The following is an 18,375-nucleotide window of genomic DNA, read 5'->3' as shown; positions in this document are numbered from 1 at the left end:
GGAGGACGGATCTGATGACCGGACTGAACGGAGGGGGGAGGATCGACCACCGGCGATGGCCAGCGGTACGTCGGCCGGATTTAACCCCGCCTCCATCCTCTGCACCGCAGCGTCCACCGCAGGGTCACAGCGGACCGACCCCCGACAGCACGGCCAGTTTTCACACCCGAAAACGTGTCGTTTCTGCATTTTCATTTCTGGAAAGTTTCACATTTACATGACAACGTTATAGAAATGATGTCTGTTTCCATGGAAACGGCAGAAGCACTGAAAATGATTTAGGTTTGACGTGATCACAGTTAGGAGTCATGAGGGATAAATTGTTCTGTACTGAGTGTGTGGAGAAGAGAAGGTTTTGCTCTGCTGTTAAATATCATGTATTGATGTTTTATCTAAATGAGGTGAATATTACTTTTTTCAGTAATTAGTCTAAATTAAAGGCTGAAGTTTTGGTTTCCTCACAAACTGTCACATGATCTAAACAGGACGACCCTGGATTTAGTTTTCACCTCCGCCCTCTGGGTTGTGTTTCCCCGCAGCAGCTGACGGTGTAGGCAGTCTGGGTGCGGAGCAGAACCACCTGAGCGTCCCGGTCGCTGATCATGGAGCCTGGGCCACGGCCATGAACAACCTGGGCATCGTGCCGGTGGGCATCGGCGGGCAGCAGCTGGTTTCAGGTACTTTCTGTTGTGTAACCGCGTCACCTGCGGCTCTGCTCTCTTTGTTTGTGGAAAACTGTGAAGCTTACAGGCTTCTCTCCGAGTCTGAGCCGGTCTGAGGCAGTTTCCCGGTTTCCCTCTCCTTGTTTCATTATGTCCAATTCTTCTCCTACTAAATAAATCCAAGTGGATTTAGTTCTGATTCTGAATTATACGTCTGATGTAAACGTGGCCAGTTGGTCTTCTAGCTGGGCGTCTGTCCACTCATTGAACTCACACAGACTCAAAAGCCGCCCGACCACGTCACACATCCTCCGTCATTTTAGAGCTACACAGATCCAAAGAAAAGCTCTGGAAAGAAACGAAGGCCTGAATCTTCAGTCAGCATCAGACTGTTTTAAGACAGACGTTTATAAGTATTTTTCAACCTTTATACGAGCCGTTCCGCTATTTAGAACCTAAATCTCCATATTTATAATAATTGTTGTAATGTTCTCTACGCGCAGCAGCTTTGTGAACGGAGTTTCAATTGAGTGAAAATTTTCTTTGCCACAAAGAATAAATCTCTGCATACAGCTGGAAGTTTTATTAATAATATAATTTTCAATAGTGCTTCCGGCAGCATTAGCGTCGTAGCATTAGCATCCATTGCGCTCGTGTCGAGGTCGGATGGCGTCGTTTGAAGTTGTCATGTGAAGTGAGGTGAAAGAAGCTGGCATACGAACGTTCCTGTGCCTGGTTACACATCTGTGTCTGAGACATGAGTCAAACTGCTGCGATGTGCTGGGAGTGTGTGTTCCGAGTGTCCCGACGCCGCCTCGTTCTGAGGATGAGAACCATGTGAGGCAGCTGGAAGCAGAACAGCTGAGTGATGGAGACGCACGGCGAAGCAGGACGATCCGACAAACAACTTCATCCACAGGCAGCAGGCAGCGCAGCTGGATCAGAGCTCTGTCTGGATCTGGACTCTGGATCTGGACTCTGGATCTGGACTCTGGGTCAGGACTCTGTCTGGATCTGGACTCTCACTGGATCAGAGCTCTCTCTGGATCTGGACTGTGGATCTGGACTCTCACTGGATCAGAGCTCTCTCTGGATCAGGACTCTGGATCTGGACTCTGGATCAGGACTCTGGATCTGGACTCTCACCGGGGAAAAGAAATCTCTTGTTTTTATTTCCATCAGGTTTTGATGCATCCCACAACCCTCAAATTTTATTCCACACAACTTGCTCAACTTTCTGATGTTATTCCTCATTTTATTGGATTAAAGAAAATGATTCTAATTTAATTTATCTGGATTTTGTGAGCTTATTCCATTAAACCTTTAGCAACGATTGATGCAATTAAATATTTGACTCAAAACCTGTGATGAAATTCAACCGATGCTCAAAAAAAAAAGGAAACACATGGAGCTCAAACCTTCACTTCACCAGTAAAACATTCAGATTTCACTGAAAAATCAATTCTTTCTTGTCCCTTTGTCTTTTAAACTGAATTTTAATGTGTCCACAAGTTTTGTGGTCAGGTCATCCTGGTAACAACCAACCAACCAACCAACCAACCAACCAACCAAGAAAAAGAATCAATAAATGAGCCAATAAAACAATAAACAAACTGACCAACCAATGATTACCAACGAACCAGCCAACATACCAACTGAAAAAAACCGATAAACCAACCAACCAAATAATCAACCAGCCAATTACCCAACAAACCAATCAACCAACCAACCGATCAATAAACCAGCCAACCAACCAGCAGGAATGACAGCAGACCAGACAGCCACCCGTCAGTCACAACGAAAAAACCAACATGAATGAAACTGATTGAGGTAAAAACATCATCACATCACTGAAGCAGTCTTTAAAAAAATCATTTGAAATGTTGCTGCTGTCAGTAATGTAATAAAACATATCACTGGATTTCTTGGAAATATGATAGTTTTTTTTACCAGGTTTGTTTCTAGTGTCGTCTGTACTTCCGTTAACGGAGGATCTCTCTCTCAAATGTGTAAGAAAAAAATCATTGGCATTTTTTAGAAAGTTATTTGAATATTGGCTTCATTCCATTTAAAAGGCTACATTTTAATTTATTGGCTTGTCGGACATTATTAGTTGCTCCATGCTTACAATAAAGTGAATTCTACATTATTCATGAAACACTTCAATCCCATCTTAAGTCTTTGTTTTAAATCTAACAGGAAAACTCTTGTTTTGCAATTTAAACTTTGCTCTGACGACCAGGATCGGGAAACCTTTGATTTCTCAGTTTCCACAGTGGAAACGTCTCTTTTGGTCCTGAAGGTGTCAGAGTGCTGAGCTGGCCTCTCAGCGCTGCTGCACCTCGTGCACGGAGCATGAGAGATCCTGACTGTGAGCGAGGGCGGGGCTGGAAATCCCCTCAGCTGGACACATCTGGATGTCATAAATACCTGGAGTCTTCCTCATGTCCCGGCCCTTCCAGCTCCCGGCGGGGAGACGTCTCCCAGCCCCGGACCGGCGGCGAGCGGCTCTCCGGACGCCGCTCCGCCTCGTCGTTCCAACAGAAACCTCGCTAAGCTCCCAGGCAGGCCGCGCACTTTCAATTTCTCTATTCCCCCGGCTTAATTTCACCTCCCAAGCTATTCATGAAATTGTTTTCCTGAGGATTTGTCCCAGCTTTGTGTGTGTGTGTGTGTGTGTGTGTGTGTTGTGTGTGTGTGTGTGTGTGTGTGTGTGTGTGTGTGTGTGTGTGTGTGTGTGTGTGTGTGTGTGTGTGTGTGTGTGTCATTGTTTGGGCCTCATTAAATGAGCACACGGGGAAATTTGTTGACATTTTTCCGTGTTAATCCCAGAATATTTGAATGAGCAGGGTGGGGAGAGGCGGGACGGGCCACTCCGGGGTGGAAACCTGAAAACGATGACATGATATCATAACAGTCGTGATGAGAGGATGATTAAACTCCACTTCTGGCCGCAGCTGCCGCCCTCCTCCCTCTTCCAGACACATTTGGGAACATTTAAATGATGGAAATGGGACAGAAAGCAGAGAGAGGATCCGATATGTTAAAGGTTCATTTCACCCCAAATCACAGCAGCATGTGTTTCCACTCATCTCCAGGAGAAGCTTCTCTCCTGGTGGAAATCACAGAGCAGGTTTTTCAGAGAGTTAACCGAGGACAGTGCTGAAGCAGAAATTCGCCGTGGAGAGGCGATCTGTCAGGATCCCGTCGTCAGAGCCGGCGGCGCCTCAGAAGCTGGAACAGTCACCGTCCTCTCCGCTCCGAAAATTCCTGATGGTGCGTTCAGGCTCCGCACGAGGCCCGTCGCTTTCCCCGCGGAGGCGTTCCGGCTGAAGCCAGGAGCTTTAAACACGGCGGAGGAAGTTTGGCGTGGGCTCGGGAAGCGCCTCGGAGGACCGATCGGTGCCTCATGCAGAAATATTTACTGACACAGTTCAGCTGATCGGGGAGACGAGAAGCCGCTTCAGTCTGCTGGTCGAAGGAACCGTTGAAACCACAACGTCTTTACCTTCTCGCTTCAGAAACTTTTCACCTGACCCGCTGACATTGTGAAAATGATCTCCGTCTCCATGGAAACAGAGGAAAACTGAACCAAGGGAGTGCTGTTCCCACTAGTCCAGGAGAATCTGGACTGGAACCATGACACTCAGGAGAAAAACACTGTGCTTATTGTCAGTCCATTGAGCATGAGCAGAACTACTGTCTACTACAGCCGTGGAGCTCAGGACCAGGACTAGAGGTTCAGGATTAGAACCAGGAACAGTTCCGGCCGTCTACACGGAGACAGACACTGACTATTTTCAGAAAGTCTTGTTTTTGCACGTCTACACGACAGTGATTTGAGATGAAGTCACTAAGCTGTTGTTGCGTTGCGGCGCCTGGAGCGCAGACCCTCCAGGACGCTGCGATCGGAGTATTTGGTTAAATTCAGTCAGTCTCAGTGAGTCCTGCCCGACCTGAACATTGTGTGGAAGGTGGTGCGGTGTTGAGCTGGGACCAGCTGGACGTTCGTTCGGGCTGAGATGGCTTCAGCCCGTCTGGATGCTTCACCTGCAGGGTGATTCCCAGCAGATGTTCTCCGGAACGTCTCGGATCTTCTTGGTGATTTTAGTTCAAAACCAGGAAAAATAATCACAATTAAAGGCTTGAATTGCTCCTTTCTTCCCTCACAGCTTGTCTTTCTGTTTCTTGGCCGCGGCGCCGGTTTTTCACCTCTCCGCCTTTTGTGCTCGCCTCCCGATACGTCTTCCTCCGCCGGGGCGTCTGGCAGCCTCCTGGCAGCTCGCAGCCAGAGAGATGAACCTGGCGCCGCTCGTTTTGGCTCGGGGAGAAAAGCTGCGAGCAAAACCAGCCGTGTGTGATGATGATGAATGCGTGGCACCGGGATGTGTAATTTACCTGTCGAGGTTATCTGAGACAAACGCTTTAATGAGTTTTCCTAAGACCCGCGGCGTCTCCCGATCCATCCCGGCCGCACGCGCACCGATCGGCGGGAGATTATCTCCGAAGGGCTGTGTGCTTTTCTCTTCCCTCCTCCTTTATTCCGGGCCGCCGGACTTTCAGAAACACTGAGTCTGTCCGTTTCTTTCTGTTTCGCCAAACAAACTGCTGCACAGGAAGTGTTCTCCCCTCCAGCACTCCTTTTTACATCTGTGTGAAAATTGGATTCCGTGAGGCAGCTTTGGGATTATGCTGACCAAAGAATACTTAAACGACCATTTATCTCCAAGAAATGTCTTTAACAAGACTGAACAGGACCCTGGTTGTTTGGAAATCATGGAAACGAGAATCGGTCCTCAGGTCGGGTCGCTTCATGGACTTCCTGTTTTCATGACGTCTCAGGCGAAAACAAGTTTTTTGCTTTTTCTTTCCATTAAAGTTTTAAGTTGACATGACGGCGTTTTGAAAACGGCGCCCGTTCATCCAGAGACACTGAGAAGGATGCAGTGAGGCTGTGTGAGGCTGAGGCCTTGTTGTCATGGAACAGAAAGCATGTGTCGTCACCATGGGGGTCATGAACCTTCAATGAACCAGAACCTGAAGGTCAAACTTCAGACCCGTCGGTGTTTCCAGCCGAGTCTCGGTGAATGTGTGGAAAACAGAATCACTGAACTGGAACCAAACTCAAGCCTCGTTCTCCTTCTGCTCTCCGTCACACGTTCAGGCCTCCTCAGAGCTGGCGACCATTTCCCCGCTCCAGATCATCTCCAGCTGAATTTCTTTGATCTGCCCCCCGAACCTCCAGCGAAACTGATCCTTCAGACGTTCCTGATCTTCTCCTCCACTAACTCTCCGTTCCTCAGTCCTGAGATTCTAAAGAGAACCTGGACGTAGAGCTGGAGGAATAAATCTCCTTCCAGCTGAAATAACCTTCTCGTTTGGAGATCCGTGCCGACGAATTTCTTCATTTCCCGACCTTCACGCAGATTCGCTTGGTTTTTAATCTCTTCAGTTTTCTTTTCTGTTTTTATGAACGTTTACTTCACCTTATGGTGACTGGATGGATCAGTAAGCCGGTGTCTCTTTGACTGAAAGGAACTTCCTCAGGTTCTCTGACGAATGTTTTCTGAGGGAGTATTAAAAAAAAAAAGATTGAATGACTTCGTTTTCGATCAGCAGTGTGTAGAAATTACAGCATCAAAATCGCAGCCCTGGAAAAATACTGAAAACAGATTTAAAAATAGGAAAAAAAAACCCCAACAGAATGTTAAAGTGAATATAAAGGTTCAGTAAAGTCAGACCTAATTTGCATATAATTCCGCTCCTGAAGGAGAATAAACCGGATGCTTTATTTGATTTAAACTGAATTCTGAGTCAAATTTTCAGACCTTTAAACGGTCCTTTTAGAGGCAAATGAAGCTTTATTCAGATTGAACCAGAAATAAAAAGTTCCCCGTAAACGCACTGATTGTATTTTGTGTGTCTGTTTACATGGAAACAGTCCCTGAAAACACAAGCGTTTGAAATGATTCTCAAAGTGGAAGTTTTGAAAAAAAAGAAAAAAAAAGGGGGTTTCCAACTCAGTCTCAGCGTAAACGGAAGAATGCAACTTTATCTTAGGTGCTCCTGGTCCTGGTCCTGGTCCTGGTCCTGGTTCCAGTCCAGATCCTCCAGGACTTGGTGGTTTTAGAGTTGGCAGTCGCTAATAAAATAATAAAGTAATAAAAATTAAATGGTAAATGTTCTACACTTAAATAGCGCTTTTTCATCTGCATTAGCAGAGCCCAAAGCGCGTCACACTGCATTATCACATTCACCCATTCACACACACATTCACACACCGGCGGAGGCGGCTGCCATGCAAGGCGCTCAGTCCACCCACCGGGGGCAAGTCAAGGTTCAGTGTCTTGAAGGACACTTCGACATGCAGACGGGAATCAAACTAACAACCTCCCGATTGTCAGACGACTGCTCCCCCCACTGACCCACAGCTGCAAGTTAAACAAATGAATGTCTGATTTCTCCCTTTCATAATGTTTACAGTGTATTGCTCTCTGCAGTGTGTGTGTGTGTGTGTGTGTGTGTGTGCGTGTGTGTGTGCGTGTGTGTGTGTGTGTGTGTGTGTGTGTGTGTGTGTGTGTGTGTGTGTGTGTGTGTGTGTGTATTGTGCTTTCATAACTAAGTCCAGTTCGAAGCCTCACTTCACCGTTTTCGAAACGCTGTTGCTAAACGGACGGGTTGACATTTGGAACGAGGCCTTAAGAAGCGACGGCCAGCGTACCGAGGCAGACAGGAGTAACGGACTGTTCAGCAGGTGGCGCTCCGGGCCTCCTCCTCCTCCTGCAGCCTGAAGCAAGGCGGCAGCGGCGGTGTCGGAGACGCCGCGCCGCCCTCCTCCACCGTGCTGGCTCTATTTTCACCCCGACAGCTGAAGCGTCGCTGCCGTCTCCTCCGTCCTCCCTCACCTCATGAAATCCTCGTCTTTCTGAACACAGAGATCAGCTGACTGATATCAGGGAATTGTTCTCACGATTGTCTGATAATCATCTAAATCCGTCCTTCCTGCATATTTTTTGGGATGTTTCAGTGAATCGTGTCTCTCGGTCTGACGCCGCTCAGCTGAAAATATGAAAAACCTCCGTGGAAGGCAGACTCCATTATTTTCCAATTTCGCTAAAAGCAATTTCAGCAGCGAGGCTGCAGAGTGAAGGGCGCAGATTAATTTCAGGCCTGGGAAAAAAGAAAAGAAAAACGAAAAGTCCTCATCTGGTTTGGTCTCATCGGGTCAAACAGGACAAAACAATTCAGAATAAAATCAGAAGGATCCCACAGTCAAACATTTAATCTGACTGTGAGATGAGATGAAGGATCAATACTCGTGAATGGAGCTTTCTTCTAGTTTAACCAGAAGACAATGACACAACTCACTGTGGGAAATCAAGGACACACTGCTCTCTGACGGACGTGATAAATAATGGAGTGGCGTTAGGAAGAAAAGTGCAGACTGGTTAATTAACGTGGCGTCTTCTGCGTTCTCCAGTCAGATTATCTCCGTCTTCTCCTGCGTTTACCTGCTTTGTGTGGTTTGAGGTTTTGTTGCACGGAGGTGAAATCCAGAGAGCTTCTTTCTCTTCTTGTTAACGTTGTTCTTCTCTTCTGATGTTGTTTTATGAGAGAGCCTGATCTGCGCTGAGAGAGCTTCCAGATGAAACATCTCCTCTTAGCGCTGCTTATTTCTGCGATCTGGCTGCTGAATATATTAACGCTCAGTAAGAAATAGAATAATTTAGCGGCTCTAAATGATCCTGCTGCCATCAGAACAATGCCGCCGTCGTTATTGTTTTAAGCACATTCTCATTTCCTTCAGCGGTAAAAGTGGCTGACGCCGTCTTTCAGTTTGTGATTGACCTGAAGAATTAATGAACTCTTTACTGAGCTTCATTTTTTTTTTTGACACTTTTAGTTGAAATGAGTCTAATTTAAATAAAAACTGTGGAATTATGATCTATTTCAATGCTTTGTGTACATGTTGAAGTATTTAACATGCATAAAATGATTTCTGATTTTCAGATTATTTCACTGTCGTCGGGCAGATTACGCTGAATTCGCCTGTTTGCTCTCTTCTGGCAGAACGTCCACTCCCGTGTTCTGCAGGGTGTGTTGGATGGAAACCCAGTTTCATTCGGCTCTGTCTCCCTCCTGCAGACTCGCTGTGCATCCAGAGGTTCGACCCCGGTCTGGGCCTGCTGACGCCCATCAACCCCATCATGGCGGGAATCAGCCTGGTGCCGCCGCCGCCCGTCCCCGCCGACGTGCCGCTGGTCAAGGAGATCATCCACTGCAAGAGCTGCACCCTGTTCCCCCAGAACCCCAGTGAGAACCCAGGAGCAGCCGGTCCATAACCACACCCCATCATTCACTCATTCATCCACCCATTCACTCATTCATTTATCCATTAATTCAGCCATCCATCCTTCCATCCATCCATCCATCCATCTTCCACCACTTATCCGGGACCGGGTCGCGTCCAGGAGGCGTCCTAAAGAGGTGCTGAACCTCCTCAGCTGGCCCCTCTGGATGTGGAGGAGTAGCGGCTCTACTCCGAGCTCCTCCCTGGTGACTGAGCTCCTCCCCCTGTCTCTAAGGGAGTCCAGCCCCCCTACGGAGGAAACTCATTTCAGCCGCTTGTATCCGGGATCTTGTCCTTTCGGTCATGACCCAAAGCTCATGACCATTGGTGAGGGTGGGAACGTAGACTGACCGATACACGACGGACCGATACGACTGATCACTGCAGCTGCTGCACCGATCCGCCTGTCAATCTCACCTCCATCCTTCCTCCACTGTGAACAAGACCCCAACATACCTAAACTCCTCCACTTGAGCCAGAGTCTCTCCACCGACCTGGAGAGGGCAGACCACCTTGTTCCGGTCGAGGACCATGGCCTCGGATTTGGAGGTGCTGATCCTCATCCCTGTCGCTTCACACTCGGCTGCGAACCGCCCCAGTGCATGATGGTCCAGGTTCGATGGAGCCAACAGGACAACATCATCTGCAAAAAGCAAGGATGAAATCCTGTTTCCCAAACCGCACCCCCTCCGAGTCCAACATGCACTGGGAACAGGCCCGACTTACTGCTGGCAATGCAGACCAGACTCCTACTCCGGTCATACAGAGACCAGACGGCCCTTAACAAGACTCAGGACCTCGTATTCCCGGAGCACCCCCACAAGACACCACGAGGGACGCGGTCGAACACCTTCTCCAAGTCCACAAAACACATGTGGACTGGTTGGACAAAGTCCCATGAACCCTCTAGCACCCTATGGAGGGTATCCATCCAATTATTATTCATTCACACATTCATTCACTCATTTATTCATCCATCCATCCACATCCATCCACCCACTCATTCATTCATGCATTCAAACTGCTCTACGGACAGTTAAAACACAATAATGTGGTGAAACATCAATTCAAAGAATGTTACCTTTTTAAAAGTCATCAGAAGCTGTGAAACAGCTCGAAATAGATTTATCTGACGCAAGTGAAACTTTTTTTTCGTCTGAGGCCCCGTTTACACAACGTTCCAGGTGAAAACACCTCGATTATCATTTCGCAGAGTAATGTTCTGAAAACGATATCCGTGTCTTCCGCCTACTGAGCATGTGCAGAGGAGCAGTTCACTGTGACTTTTTCCCCCCAATTTCCCAGAAACAAACATTTTTGAATAATTCCACCACCGGTTCGTTTTTAGAAAGTTGTGTTTTCAGTTGTGTCTTCGAACGTTTTGCATTTTCACTGGAAAATGGGGCCTTAGATGAAAAGGCGGGTTCTCCAGATTTGACTTTTGAAAATTCACAGATACTTTTAGAAGACTAATTCTGAGCCCAGAATAATCGTCTTTATTATTAGGAGGCATGAATGGGTTTACATTCCTCCAAACCAGACTTTGTGTTTTCTACCAAAATAAGTTGAGGTGAGTATTGAAAACGGGGTTCAGTGGAAGGACCTCATGGTGGGGGGGCATGGTGGGGCAGTGGTTCGCTCTCACCACGCTGCTGATCCTCCTCAGACCTGCCTCCTCCGTCCACGCGGGAGCGCCCCCCCGGCTGTCGGACGGTGTTCGTCGGGGGCCTGCCGGAGAACGCCACGGAGGAGATCATCCGGGAGGTGTTCGACCAGTGCGGCGAGATCACCGCCATCCGCAAGAGCAAGAAGAACTTCTGCCACATCCGCTTCAGCGAGGAGTTCATGGTGGACAAGGCGCTGTACCTGTCAGGTGGGCCGGCCGCCGCCCCGCCGCCGCCCCGCCGCCGCCCCGCCGCCGCCCCGCCGCCGCCCCGCCGCCTCCCCGCCGCCTCCCCGCCGCCTCCCGGGCTCGTCTCACCCCTCTGGCGTCCCTCAGGGTACCGGATGCGTATCGGCTCCAGCACGGACAAGAAGGACTCGGGGAGGATCCACGTGGACTTCGCCCAGGCCCGGGACGACCTGTACGAGTGGGAGTGCAAGCAGCGGCTGCTGGCCCGGGAGGAGAGGCACCGCCGCAAGGTCCACGAGGACCGGCTGCGCCCGCCGTCGCCGCCGCCCGTCGTGCACTACTCCGAGCACGAGGCGGCGCTGCTGGCCGACAGGCTGAAAGGTGAGGAAGAGGAAGATAAAGAAACAGGCGCCGTTCACACGCAAACACAATACTCTGAAACATGGTTCCCAGCGTGGAACTTTTTGGCGTTCCGATTCTGTCTCCGTGGAAACGGGGAAGAAAATGCAGCTCCCCTGAAACACAGTTACCGCGCAGTGGATGAACAATCAGAGCAACGTCTGAATTTAGAAACAGGCATCGTTTTCAACACGTTGCCGTGGAAACGCGAAACTTTTCTGCAACAAAGACGGTGTTGAACGTTGTTGTGTGATCAGAGGGTTTGCGGTTTAGTGAAGAGGGAAAAGAACAGTGTGTGTGTGTGTGTGTGTGTGTGTGTGTGTGTGTGCGCGCTCACTTTATAAACTTCCTTGTTTACGCCACCTGCTGTGAAATCTAATAGTAACTGCGTATGAATCATTTAGGAAGCTGCGCCATTATTGATGTTCTTTGTAGCCGCGGAGAACAGACCGATACAAACAGCTGAGTGTGTCTCCAGCAGTGCGAACTCTGGACCGGCTCGGAAACGCCGCTCCGTGATATAACTGCGCCGCTTCCTGCTGGCGTGTGCGCTTTCCTTCCTGCTTTGGTGATTGAGACAAGTTTGATAAAGAGCTGAAACAGACTTTGTGACAATAGAAAAGCAAAGACAAACAAAACAAATATCAGATCCACACAACAGGAATGTCCATTCTTCTTTCCCACAGTGATGACAGTACATCAGCTGTTCTCACAGATATTGTGATTTCCAGTGAACTTGAAGGCACTGAAATGAAAATACTGTTCTCATTTAGTGTTTTACTGTTAGAAGAGTCAATAAAAGATCACATTTGAACTTTAAAGTGGTTTATCTGAGACATGAGTCCCACTGGGATTGGCAGTCTGTATCCACAGGAGCTGTGATTAGCATTAGCATTAGCGTTAGCATTAGCATCTTTAAATAGCACTTTATTCCACTTCATAAGAGTTGTGTGCATTTTGGTCATTTAGCTCAGCGGTCATGCTGCTTCTTCTCATCATTACTTCATAAATCTGTTTAATCAAAGTGAACATCCAGCTTATTGAGCATCTTCCTCCTCTATCCTCCAGCTCATAGAGCATCTTCCTCCTCTAACTGATGCATGTATCCTTCCTCATCTTGCATTAACTGAATTCTGAATCATAAATCATATTTTCTTCAAGGTGACTGTGTAATACCAGGAACCTGATGGCATGCCGTCCATCCGAAGTGTTGTGAAAATCTCAAAGCTGTTGTTCTTTCTTGCAGTGTCTCTTTTTTTTAAGTGTTTTGACCCTGTGTGGGAATGTGTTGGGTGTAAGAATGAATCATGAGAATGAATAATTCATCCGGCATTTCAAAGGCAGCTGAGAGATTCAGTGAATCTCTGAAAATCGGCCCTGTTTCACCACACTCAGATCACTTCTGTCCACTCTGCACGTGAGGACGGAGACAAGGCGTGGGCGTGAGAAGGTGTGGACGAAGAGAGGGACGGCGTGGAGGTCACTCCTCCTCCTCCTCCTCCTCCTCCTCCATGTTTCCATGGCTCTGCAGCTGATTCTCATCTCATCATGCCTGAAAGTGCATATTTACAGTCTGTGCACGGCACAGATGGTAATCATCACTGATCCTGCAGGCCTCGGCTGCCTTAATGTTTGTAATATCTTTGCACTGACAGAAAGCGTTCCCATCCATCCATCTTTTGTGATTTTACCGAACCGAGCGAGGTGGAGAGATAGCATCCATCACAGGTGCTCCGCCTGTGAAGATCTTGGGCGTCATGTTGTGGTTCAGTTTTCCCGTGAATCAAAGATCCAAAATTCTGCTTCTTTAACCTCGTTGCCACCACTGCCTGTTGTTAAAGAAAGATAATTTCTTTATAGACATACAGTACGCACATCAGTTTACACATCGTTGGAAGAGAAAACGCGTCGCTATATTTTCAGGAAGGTTTCACATTGACACAGCAATGCTTTGGAAATGATGTCCGTCTCTACGGAAGTGGCAAAAAGAGCCGAAAACGATGTAGCTATCACAGTGGTCCACTAGTTGGTGCTGTTGGTTGTTTTTGTCATGAAACCACACACACACTCTGAAGGGAACAATACACTCTAAACACACTCTAAACACAGTCACTGTTAGAACACTCCATTCTGCTGTTCTGTCCATGTGAATGTCTCTGTCCTCCATGTTTACAGTCTTTACTCTTTACAGTCTTTGTGTTGCAACTTTTTCTGAAACAAGAACTCATAAAAACCTTGCATTCTCCCTTAAATTATTGGGTGCCTTTACAAGGGACTTTCAGTTCACTTTTAATTCCAAATAAAAGTTTATTCCGCTTTAAAATGACTATGTAAACCCCGAATTCCTAATGAAATCTTTATTATGAATTTAACTTAATTCTGAATAAATTGACTAATGGAAGTGAAATTATATGTAAATTCATTGTGTAAACCCTCTATTCCACCGTAACTTTATTCCGGTCATTCTGATGGCGGCCTGCAGCGAGTTTTCGACTTGTCCAGAGACGGTTTATTCAACAGGAGCCTCAGAAGGAACGGATATAATGAAAGCAGCGGATGGACGAGTGCTGAACAGCTTCGAAAGCTACATGGTCAAAGTTAATCGAGAAGTAAAGAGAGGAAATAATACTGACACCGGGGTTTGTTTACTTCCGGTAGATAAAAGAACATCACGGCGCCTCCTGTCCACTCAGGATGCTTCACAGCCCCCAGAGCTAAACAGCATTCAATCTGTTCTTTTCCCATGTAAACATGACGGAGAAAAAATGTAATTCCGGATTACTTAATTCTGAATAAATTAATTTGAAATTAAAAACACTGTTTAAAGGTGGCCATTGTTTTGTAAATGAAACCTTGAATCAAAGGCTTGTCCAGGAAAGAAGAGTTCAACCAACTGGACCGGTGAGCAGTCGATCACAGGATGAAAACAGAGACACACTGCAGAACTGGAACCGAATCAGTCACCTGCTCGGCTCAAACATGTTTCTAAGCTGTGGGATTCAAACCGCAGCACCTGGACAGAGCATGTGAAGAGAACTAGCCACTGCTGCACCGTGCAGCTCCCTGTAAAGTCATGTTCTGTCTTTGAGGACGATCTGCAGCAGATGAGAACGAGAGCTGTGGACTCTGCAATCACCCGATGCACAGCGTTCCCCCCTCCGTCTGCACGGCGGCTCGCCCGGCACCCACTGCAACAATGCTCCGAGCAGACCTGAAATATTAATAGTAACCTTGTTCCCCCGCAGCTTCTCCCTGACCTCTGTCTTTCTGCCTCTCCTTTAAAAACCAGCAGCAGCTTCCATTCATTCCGTTTGCCTCTGCATCCCCAATTTAAGCACCAAACTGCGGCCTGCGTGCAGTTTTCCCTTCCGAGCTCCAGCTCCTAACATAAACAAGCATGTTTTCTCTCTGAATAACCCTTTTCTATTCATTCTTCACCTCGAACAGCAGGGGAAATAAATTTCCATTCTTGTGCGAGTCGCGGCTGTTCAGCGGCGCCTCATTGTGCTCGCTGTAATGTGACTGTAATCTGCTGCTGTGTATGAATGAGGCTTTATCGGAGCGGGGAAAGTGTCTTCTTACAGGTTGTGTTGCGCTGGGTATTGAGCTCATTAAATGCTCTCTAATTCACTCTGTTCTGCAGCCGTCCGCAGCTCCGCGCCGCCGTTCAATTATTATTCAAATGGGGGAGAAGGGAGTCGGCGGAGGCCCGCAGAGACTCCGCCGACGTTATGACTGAGACCCGGAGCCGCTCCTGGTTGTGCTTGAAAAGTCAAAAATCAAAAATGCCTTTTGTGCTCAGTGGCTGTGGCGTGCTTCATGAAGCCGTGCACGTCGAGCACCCCAAGAGGAGGATTTCAGTCCTCACTCGCAGCTCTGTTGTTGGTTTAGCCTGACTGGATGTTAAAGGTCCCATGAAACGGCTTCATCATGGCGCTCCTCGCTCCCCATTCTGACTGATGGTGCGTGAAACAGGAAGTTGGCATCAGCAGGGATTTTAAACAGACACACAGTTCATCTGCAGGATCCAAATGCTTTATTATTCTCAAACAAGTCGCTGTCTTATCAGGGGTTTCTCTTTGTGAAGCTAGCTGACTGGTTTGACATCTGGCTGGTTGTTTGGTTGGTTGGTTGGTTGGTTGGTTGGTTATTTTGTTGGTTGGTTGGTTGTTTTTTTGGTTGGTTGGTTATTTTGTTGGTTGGTTGGTTGGTTGGTTGGTTGATTTGCTTGCTGGTTGACTGACTGCTTGGTTGTTTTGTTGGTTGGTTAATTGGCTGGTTGGTGGCTTATTTTGTTGGTTGGATGGTCGGTTGATTAGTTGGTTGGTTGGTTGGTTGGTTAGTTGGTTGGTCGATCGGTCGGTTGGTTGGTCGGTTGGTTGATCGGTCGGTTGGTCGGTCGGTTGGCTGGCTGGCTTGTTTGTTTGTTTGTTGGTTGGTTGGTTGGCTGGTTGGCTGGTTGGTTGCTTGTTTGGTTGGTCGGTCGGTTGACTGGTTGGTTGGTTTGTTTGTTGATTGGCTGGCTTCCTGGTTGGTTGGTTTGCTGGCTGGTTGGCTAACTGCTTGGTTGTTTTGTTGCTTAGCTGGTCGGTCGATTGGTCGGTCGGTTGGCTGGCTGGCTTGTTGGTTGGTTGGTTGGTTGGTTGGTTGGCGGGTTGGTTGGTTGACAGACTGGTTGGTTGGCTGGCTGACTGCCTGGTTGGTTGTTTTGTCGGTTGGCTGATCAGTTGATTGGTTGGTTGATTTGTTGTTGTTTGCCCGGTCGGTCGCTAATTTGGTTGGTTTCACCTGTCGGTCTTTGCTTCCACAGACGATCACAAGTTCAGTGAGGCCACGGCCGTCCTCTTCACCTGGATCGACCGGGGCGAAGTCAACCGGCGCACCGCCAACCACTTCTACTCCATGATCCAGTCGGCCAACAGCCACGTGCGGCGGCTGATGAGCGAGAAGGCCCAGCACGAGGAGGAGATGGAGAGCGCCAAGGAGGTCTTCAAGAACGCCCTGCTGGCCATCCTCACTCAGTGTAAGGACGCCTCTCTATCCTTCAGCAGGGGTACAGACAGGCTGAGAGCCGACATGTGTCACACCTGGAGAGTGCGGTTCTTCAGGTGAGTCCAGCTCACAGAGTCCAGTCTGCACCACATCGACCCTGCCAGACCGTCAGAGCAAGAGAAGGCGCCGCTACGGGTCAGCTAAAGAGCTCATTATGACGGAAATCAACCTGAAATCAAGCGATCAGATTGGAGCGGCGACGTGTCGACGGCACTGCTCCACAGCAGCATGTGCTTCAGCATTTGTTTGGTAATCCGGGTTAATGAGAGCCGCGTTTAATCCTCCATAAAACCTGCGAGATCTTTCCAAACACTGACAGCTGCTGCTGGAACTGCGACAGTCTGACCGGGATCAGGTGGAGATATTTTAATCCACATCACCAGAACACCGCTGTTTAAATCGAGGCGCTCTGATAGGAGGAGATTTAACTTCAGTTCATTTTATCGTCTTCTCATAAAACAATTCACTGAATCGACTGGATTATCTCTGAAAAAATCCAGATCAACCCAAAATATTTGTTTGTCTGTTAGTTATTTTCAGTACTGTGTATGCTTGTAAATGGTACAAAAGTTAGATGATTAAATGTACTAGAGTAACTTTAACATTTCAATTGTGAAATGTGTAGTTTTTAATCACTTATTTAATTGAAAAAGTGGCAATTAATTAAAATAACATAAGATATTTATGATGATGAATATTTAGAATGAAATGAATGATTAAAATATTTACAATTTACAAAAATTTAAACTTGAATTTTTCCATTCAGTCAGTTTCTCTCCATTTCTTATTTTTTAATTTCACTTTGTTTAATAATACATTTATTGATTTAGAGTCATTTTAGAATTTCGGACGATTATTTGTTGATTGTTTATGTAAATGAGACAGCGTCTTCAGTGTTTTTTAAATATGAGGTATTTTTAATTCCTCATTTAACAACTGACAATTTAGTTTATTTTAATTAAGATACGAGGGTGTACCCAAAAAAAACCGGAATTTGATTATAACTTTTTATTTATGACATTTCAAAATAAAACACCACCGTCGCCTTCAAAATAATCCCCATCTGCATTAATGCAGCGCTCCAGCCGTGTCTCCCGCTTCACCAATGCGTCGTCAGACCCGCGCGTAATTGTGCCATTTTTTGCCGGCTGCGATTTTTCTGTCACCTCCTCCACATCTGCATACCGCTGTCCCTTCAGCTCTTTCTTCAGCTTGGGGAACAAGAAAAAGTCACTCGAGGCTCCATCTGGCGAATTAGGCGGATGGGAGAGGAGATTCATCTTATTCTTCACCAGAAACTGCGTGACGCGCAGCGCCGTGTCCGCTGGCGCTCTGCCGTGGTGGATCAACCGGCTCCACTCCGCCACTCCGCGGGCCGCTTCCTCCTCACGGAGCCGTCTGAGGACTTCCATGTAGTAGTCCTGGTTTACAGTCTGACCTGGAGGGACAAACTTGCTGTGGACGATACCCTGGACAGCGGAAAAGCAGCTCAGCATTGTTTTCACGGCTGAGCGCACCTGACGCGCGGACATCTGGCCCTTTTTAAACCACCCGAACCACTTATGGACCTGATTCTTCGCCAGAGCATCATCCTTGTAGGCTTGCTGCAACAAGGTGAGTGTTTCTGCTGCTGTTTTTTCCCAGCAGAAAGCAGAATTTAATGTTTACGCGCTGCTCTGGCTTCCCCGTCAATGTCGCCATTTTGGAAAAAATCGCAGACCTCCTCTGCACTCTGTTGCTATAAATAGCTCCTGACAGGCGTCAGTGTAACTCTCGGAGCTCAAATTTCTCACAGATGTGCATGAGGCTTACCTGCAGCACATGTGACGGCCAGAAGTCGGAACTCATTATTATTATTGTTTTCTGACCAAATTCCGGTTTTTTTTGGGTACCCCCTCGTATTTATGTTAGTATAAACAATATATTTATCTGAAAATGTTTCATTAACAAATCAAAACAACCTGAAAACATGCACCATTAGACGTAGTTTGTTCATTTTGAGTTTTTCAAATCCAGAAAATATTTTCCTTCATTTCATTGACTGAATTGTCTCTTAATTC

The 18,375-nt window shown here is 47.4% G+C and overlaps 1 protein-coding gene across 1 annotated transcript in view; it reads left to right on the top strand.

Moving 5' to 3' along the window:
- Nucleotides 1–55: 55 nt before the first annotated feature.
- The window catches only part of enox1 (ecto-NOX disulfide-thiol exchanger 1), a 35,464-nt gene continuing 17,144 nt past the window's right edge, over nt 56–18,375 (top strand). Inside the window, exons 1-6 of the mRNA XM_030112153.1 lie at nt 56–65; nt 540–677; nt 8,808–8,975; nt 10,679–10,885; nt 11,012–11,245; nt 16,074–16,286. Coding sequence (XP_029968013.1) covers nt 56–65; nt 540–677; nt 8,808–8,975; nt 10,679–10,885; nt 11,012–11,245; nt 16,074–16,286 — 970 coding nt within the window. The remainder of the gene's footprint in view (nt 66–539; nt 678–8,807; nt 8,976–10,678; nt 10,886–11,011; nt 11,246–16,073; nt 16,287–18,375) is intronic.

Source organism: Salarias fasciatus, chromosome 16 (assembly GCF_902148845.1).
Source record: "Salarias fasciatus chromosome 16, fSalaFa1.1, whole genome shotgun sequence".
NCBI lineage: Eukaryota > Metazoa > Chordata > Actinopteri > Blenniiformes > Blenniidae > Salarias > Salarias fasciatus.
The sequence above is the reverse complement of the archived record's forward strand: the minus strand, read 5'-3'. Positions and strand labels throughout refer to the sequence as shown.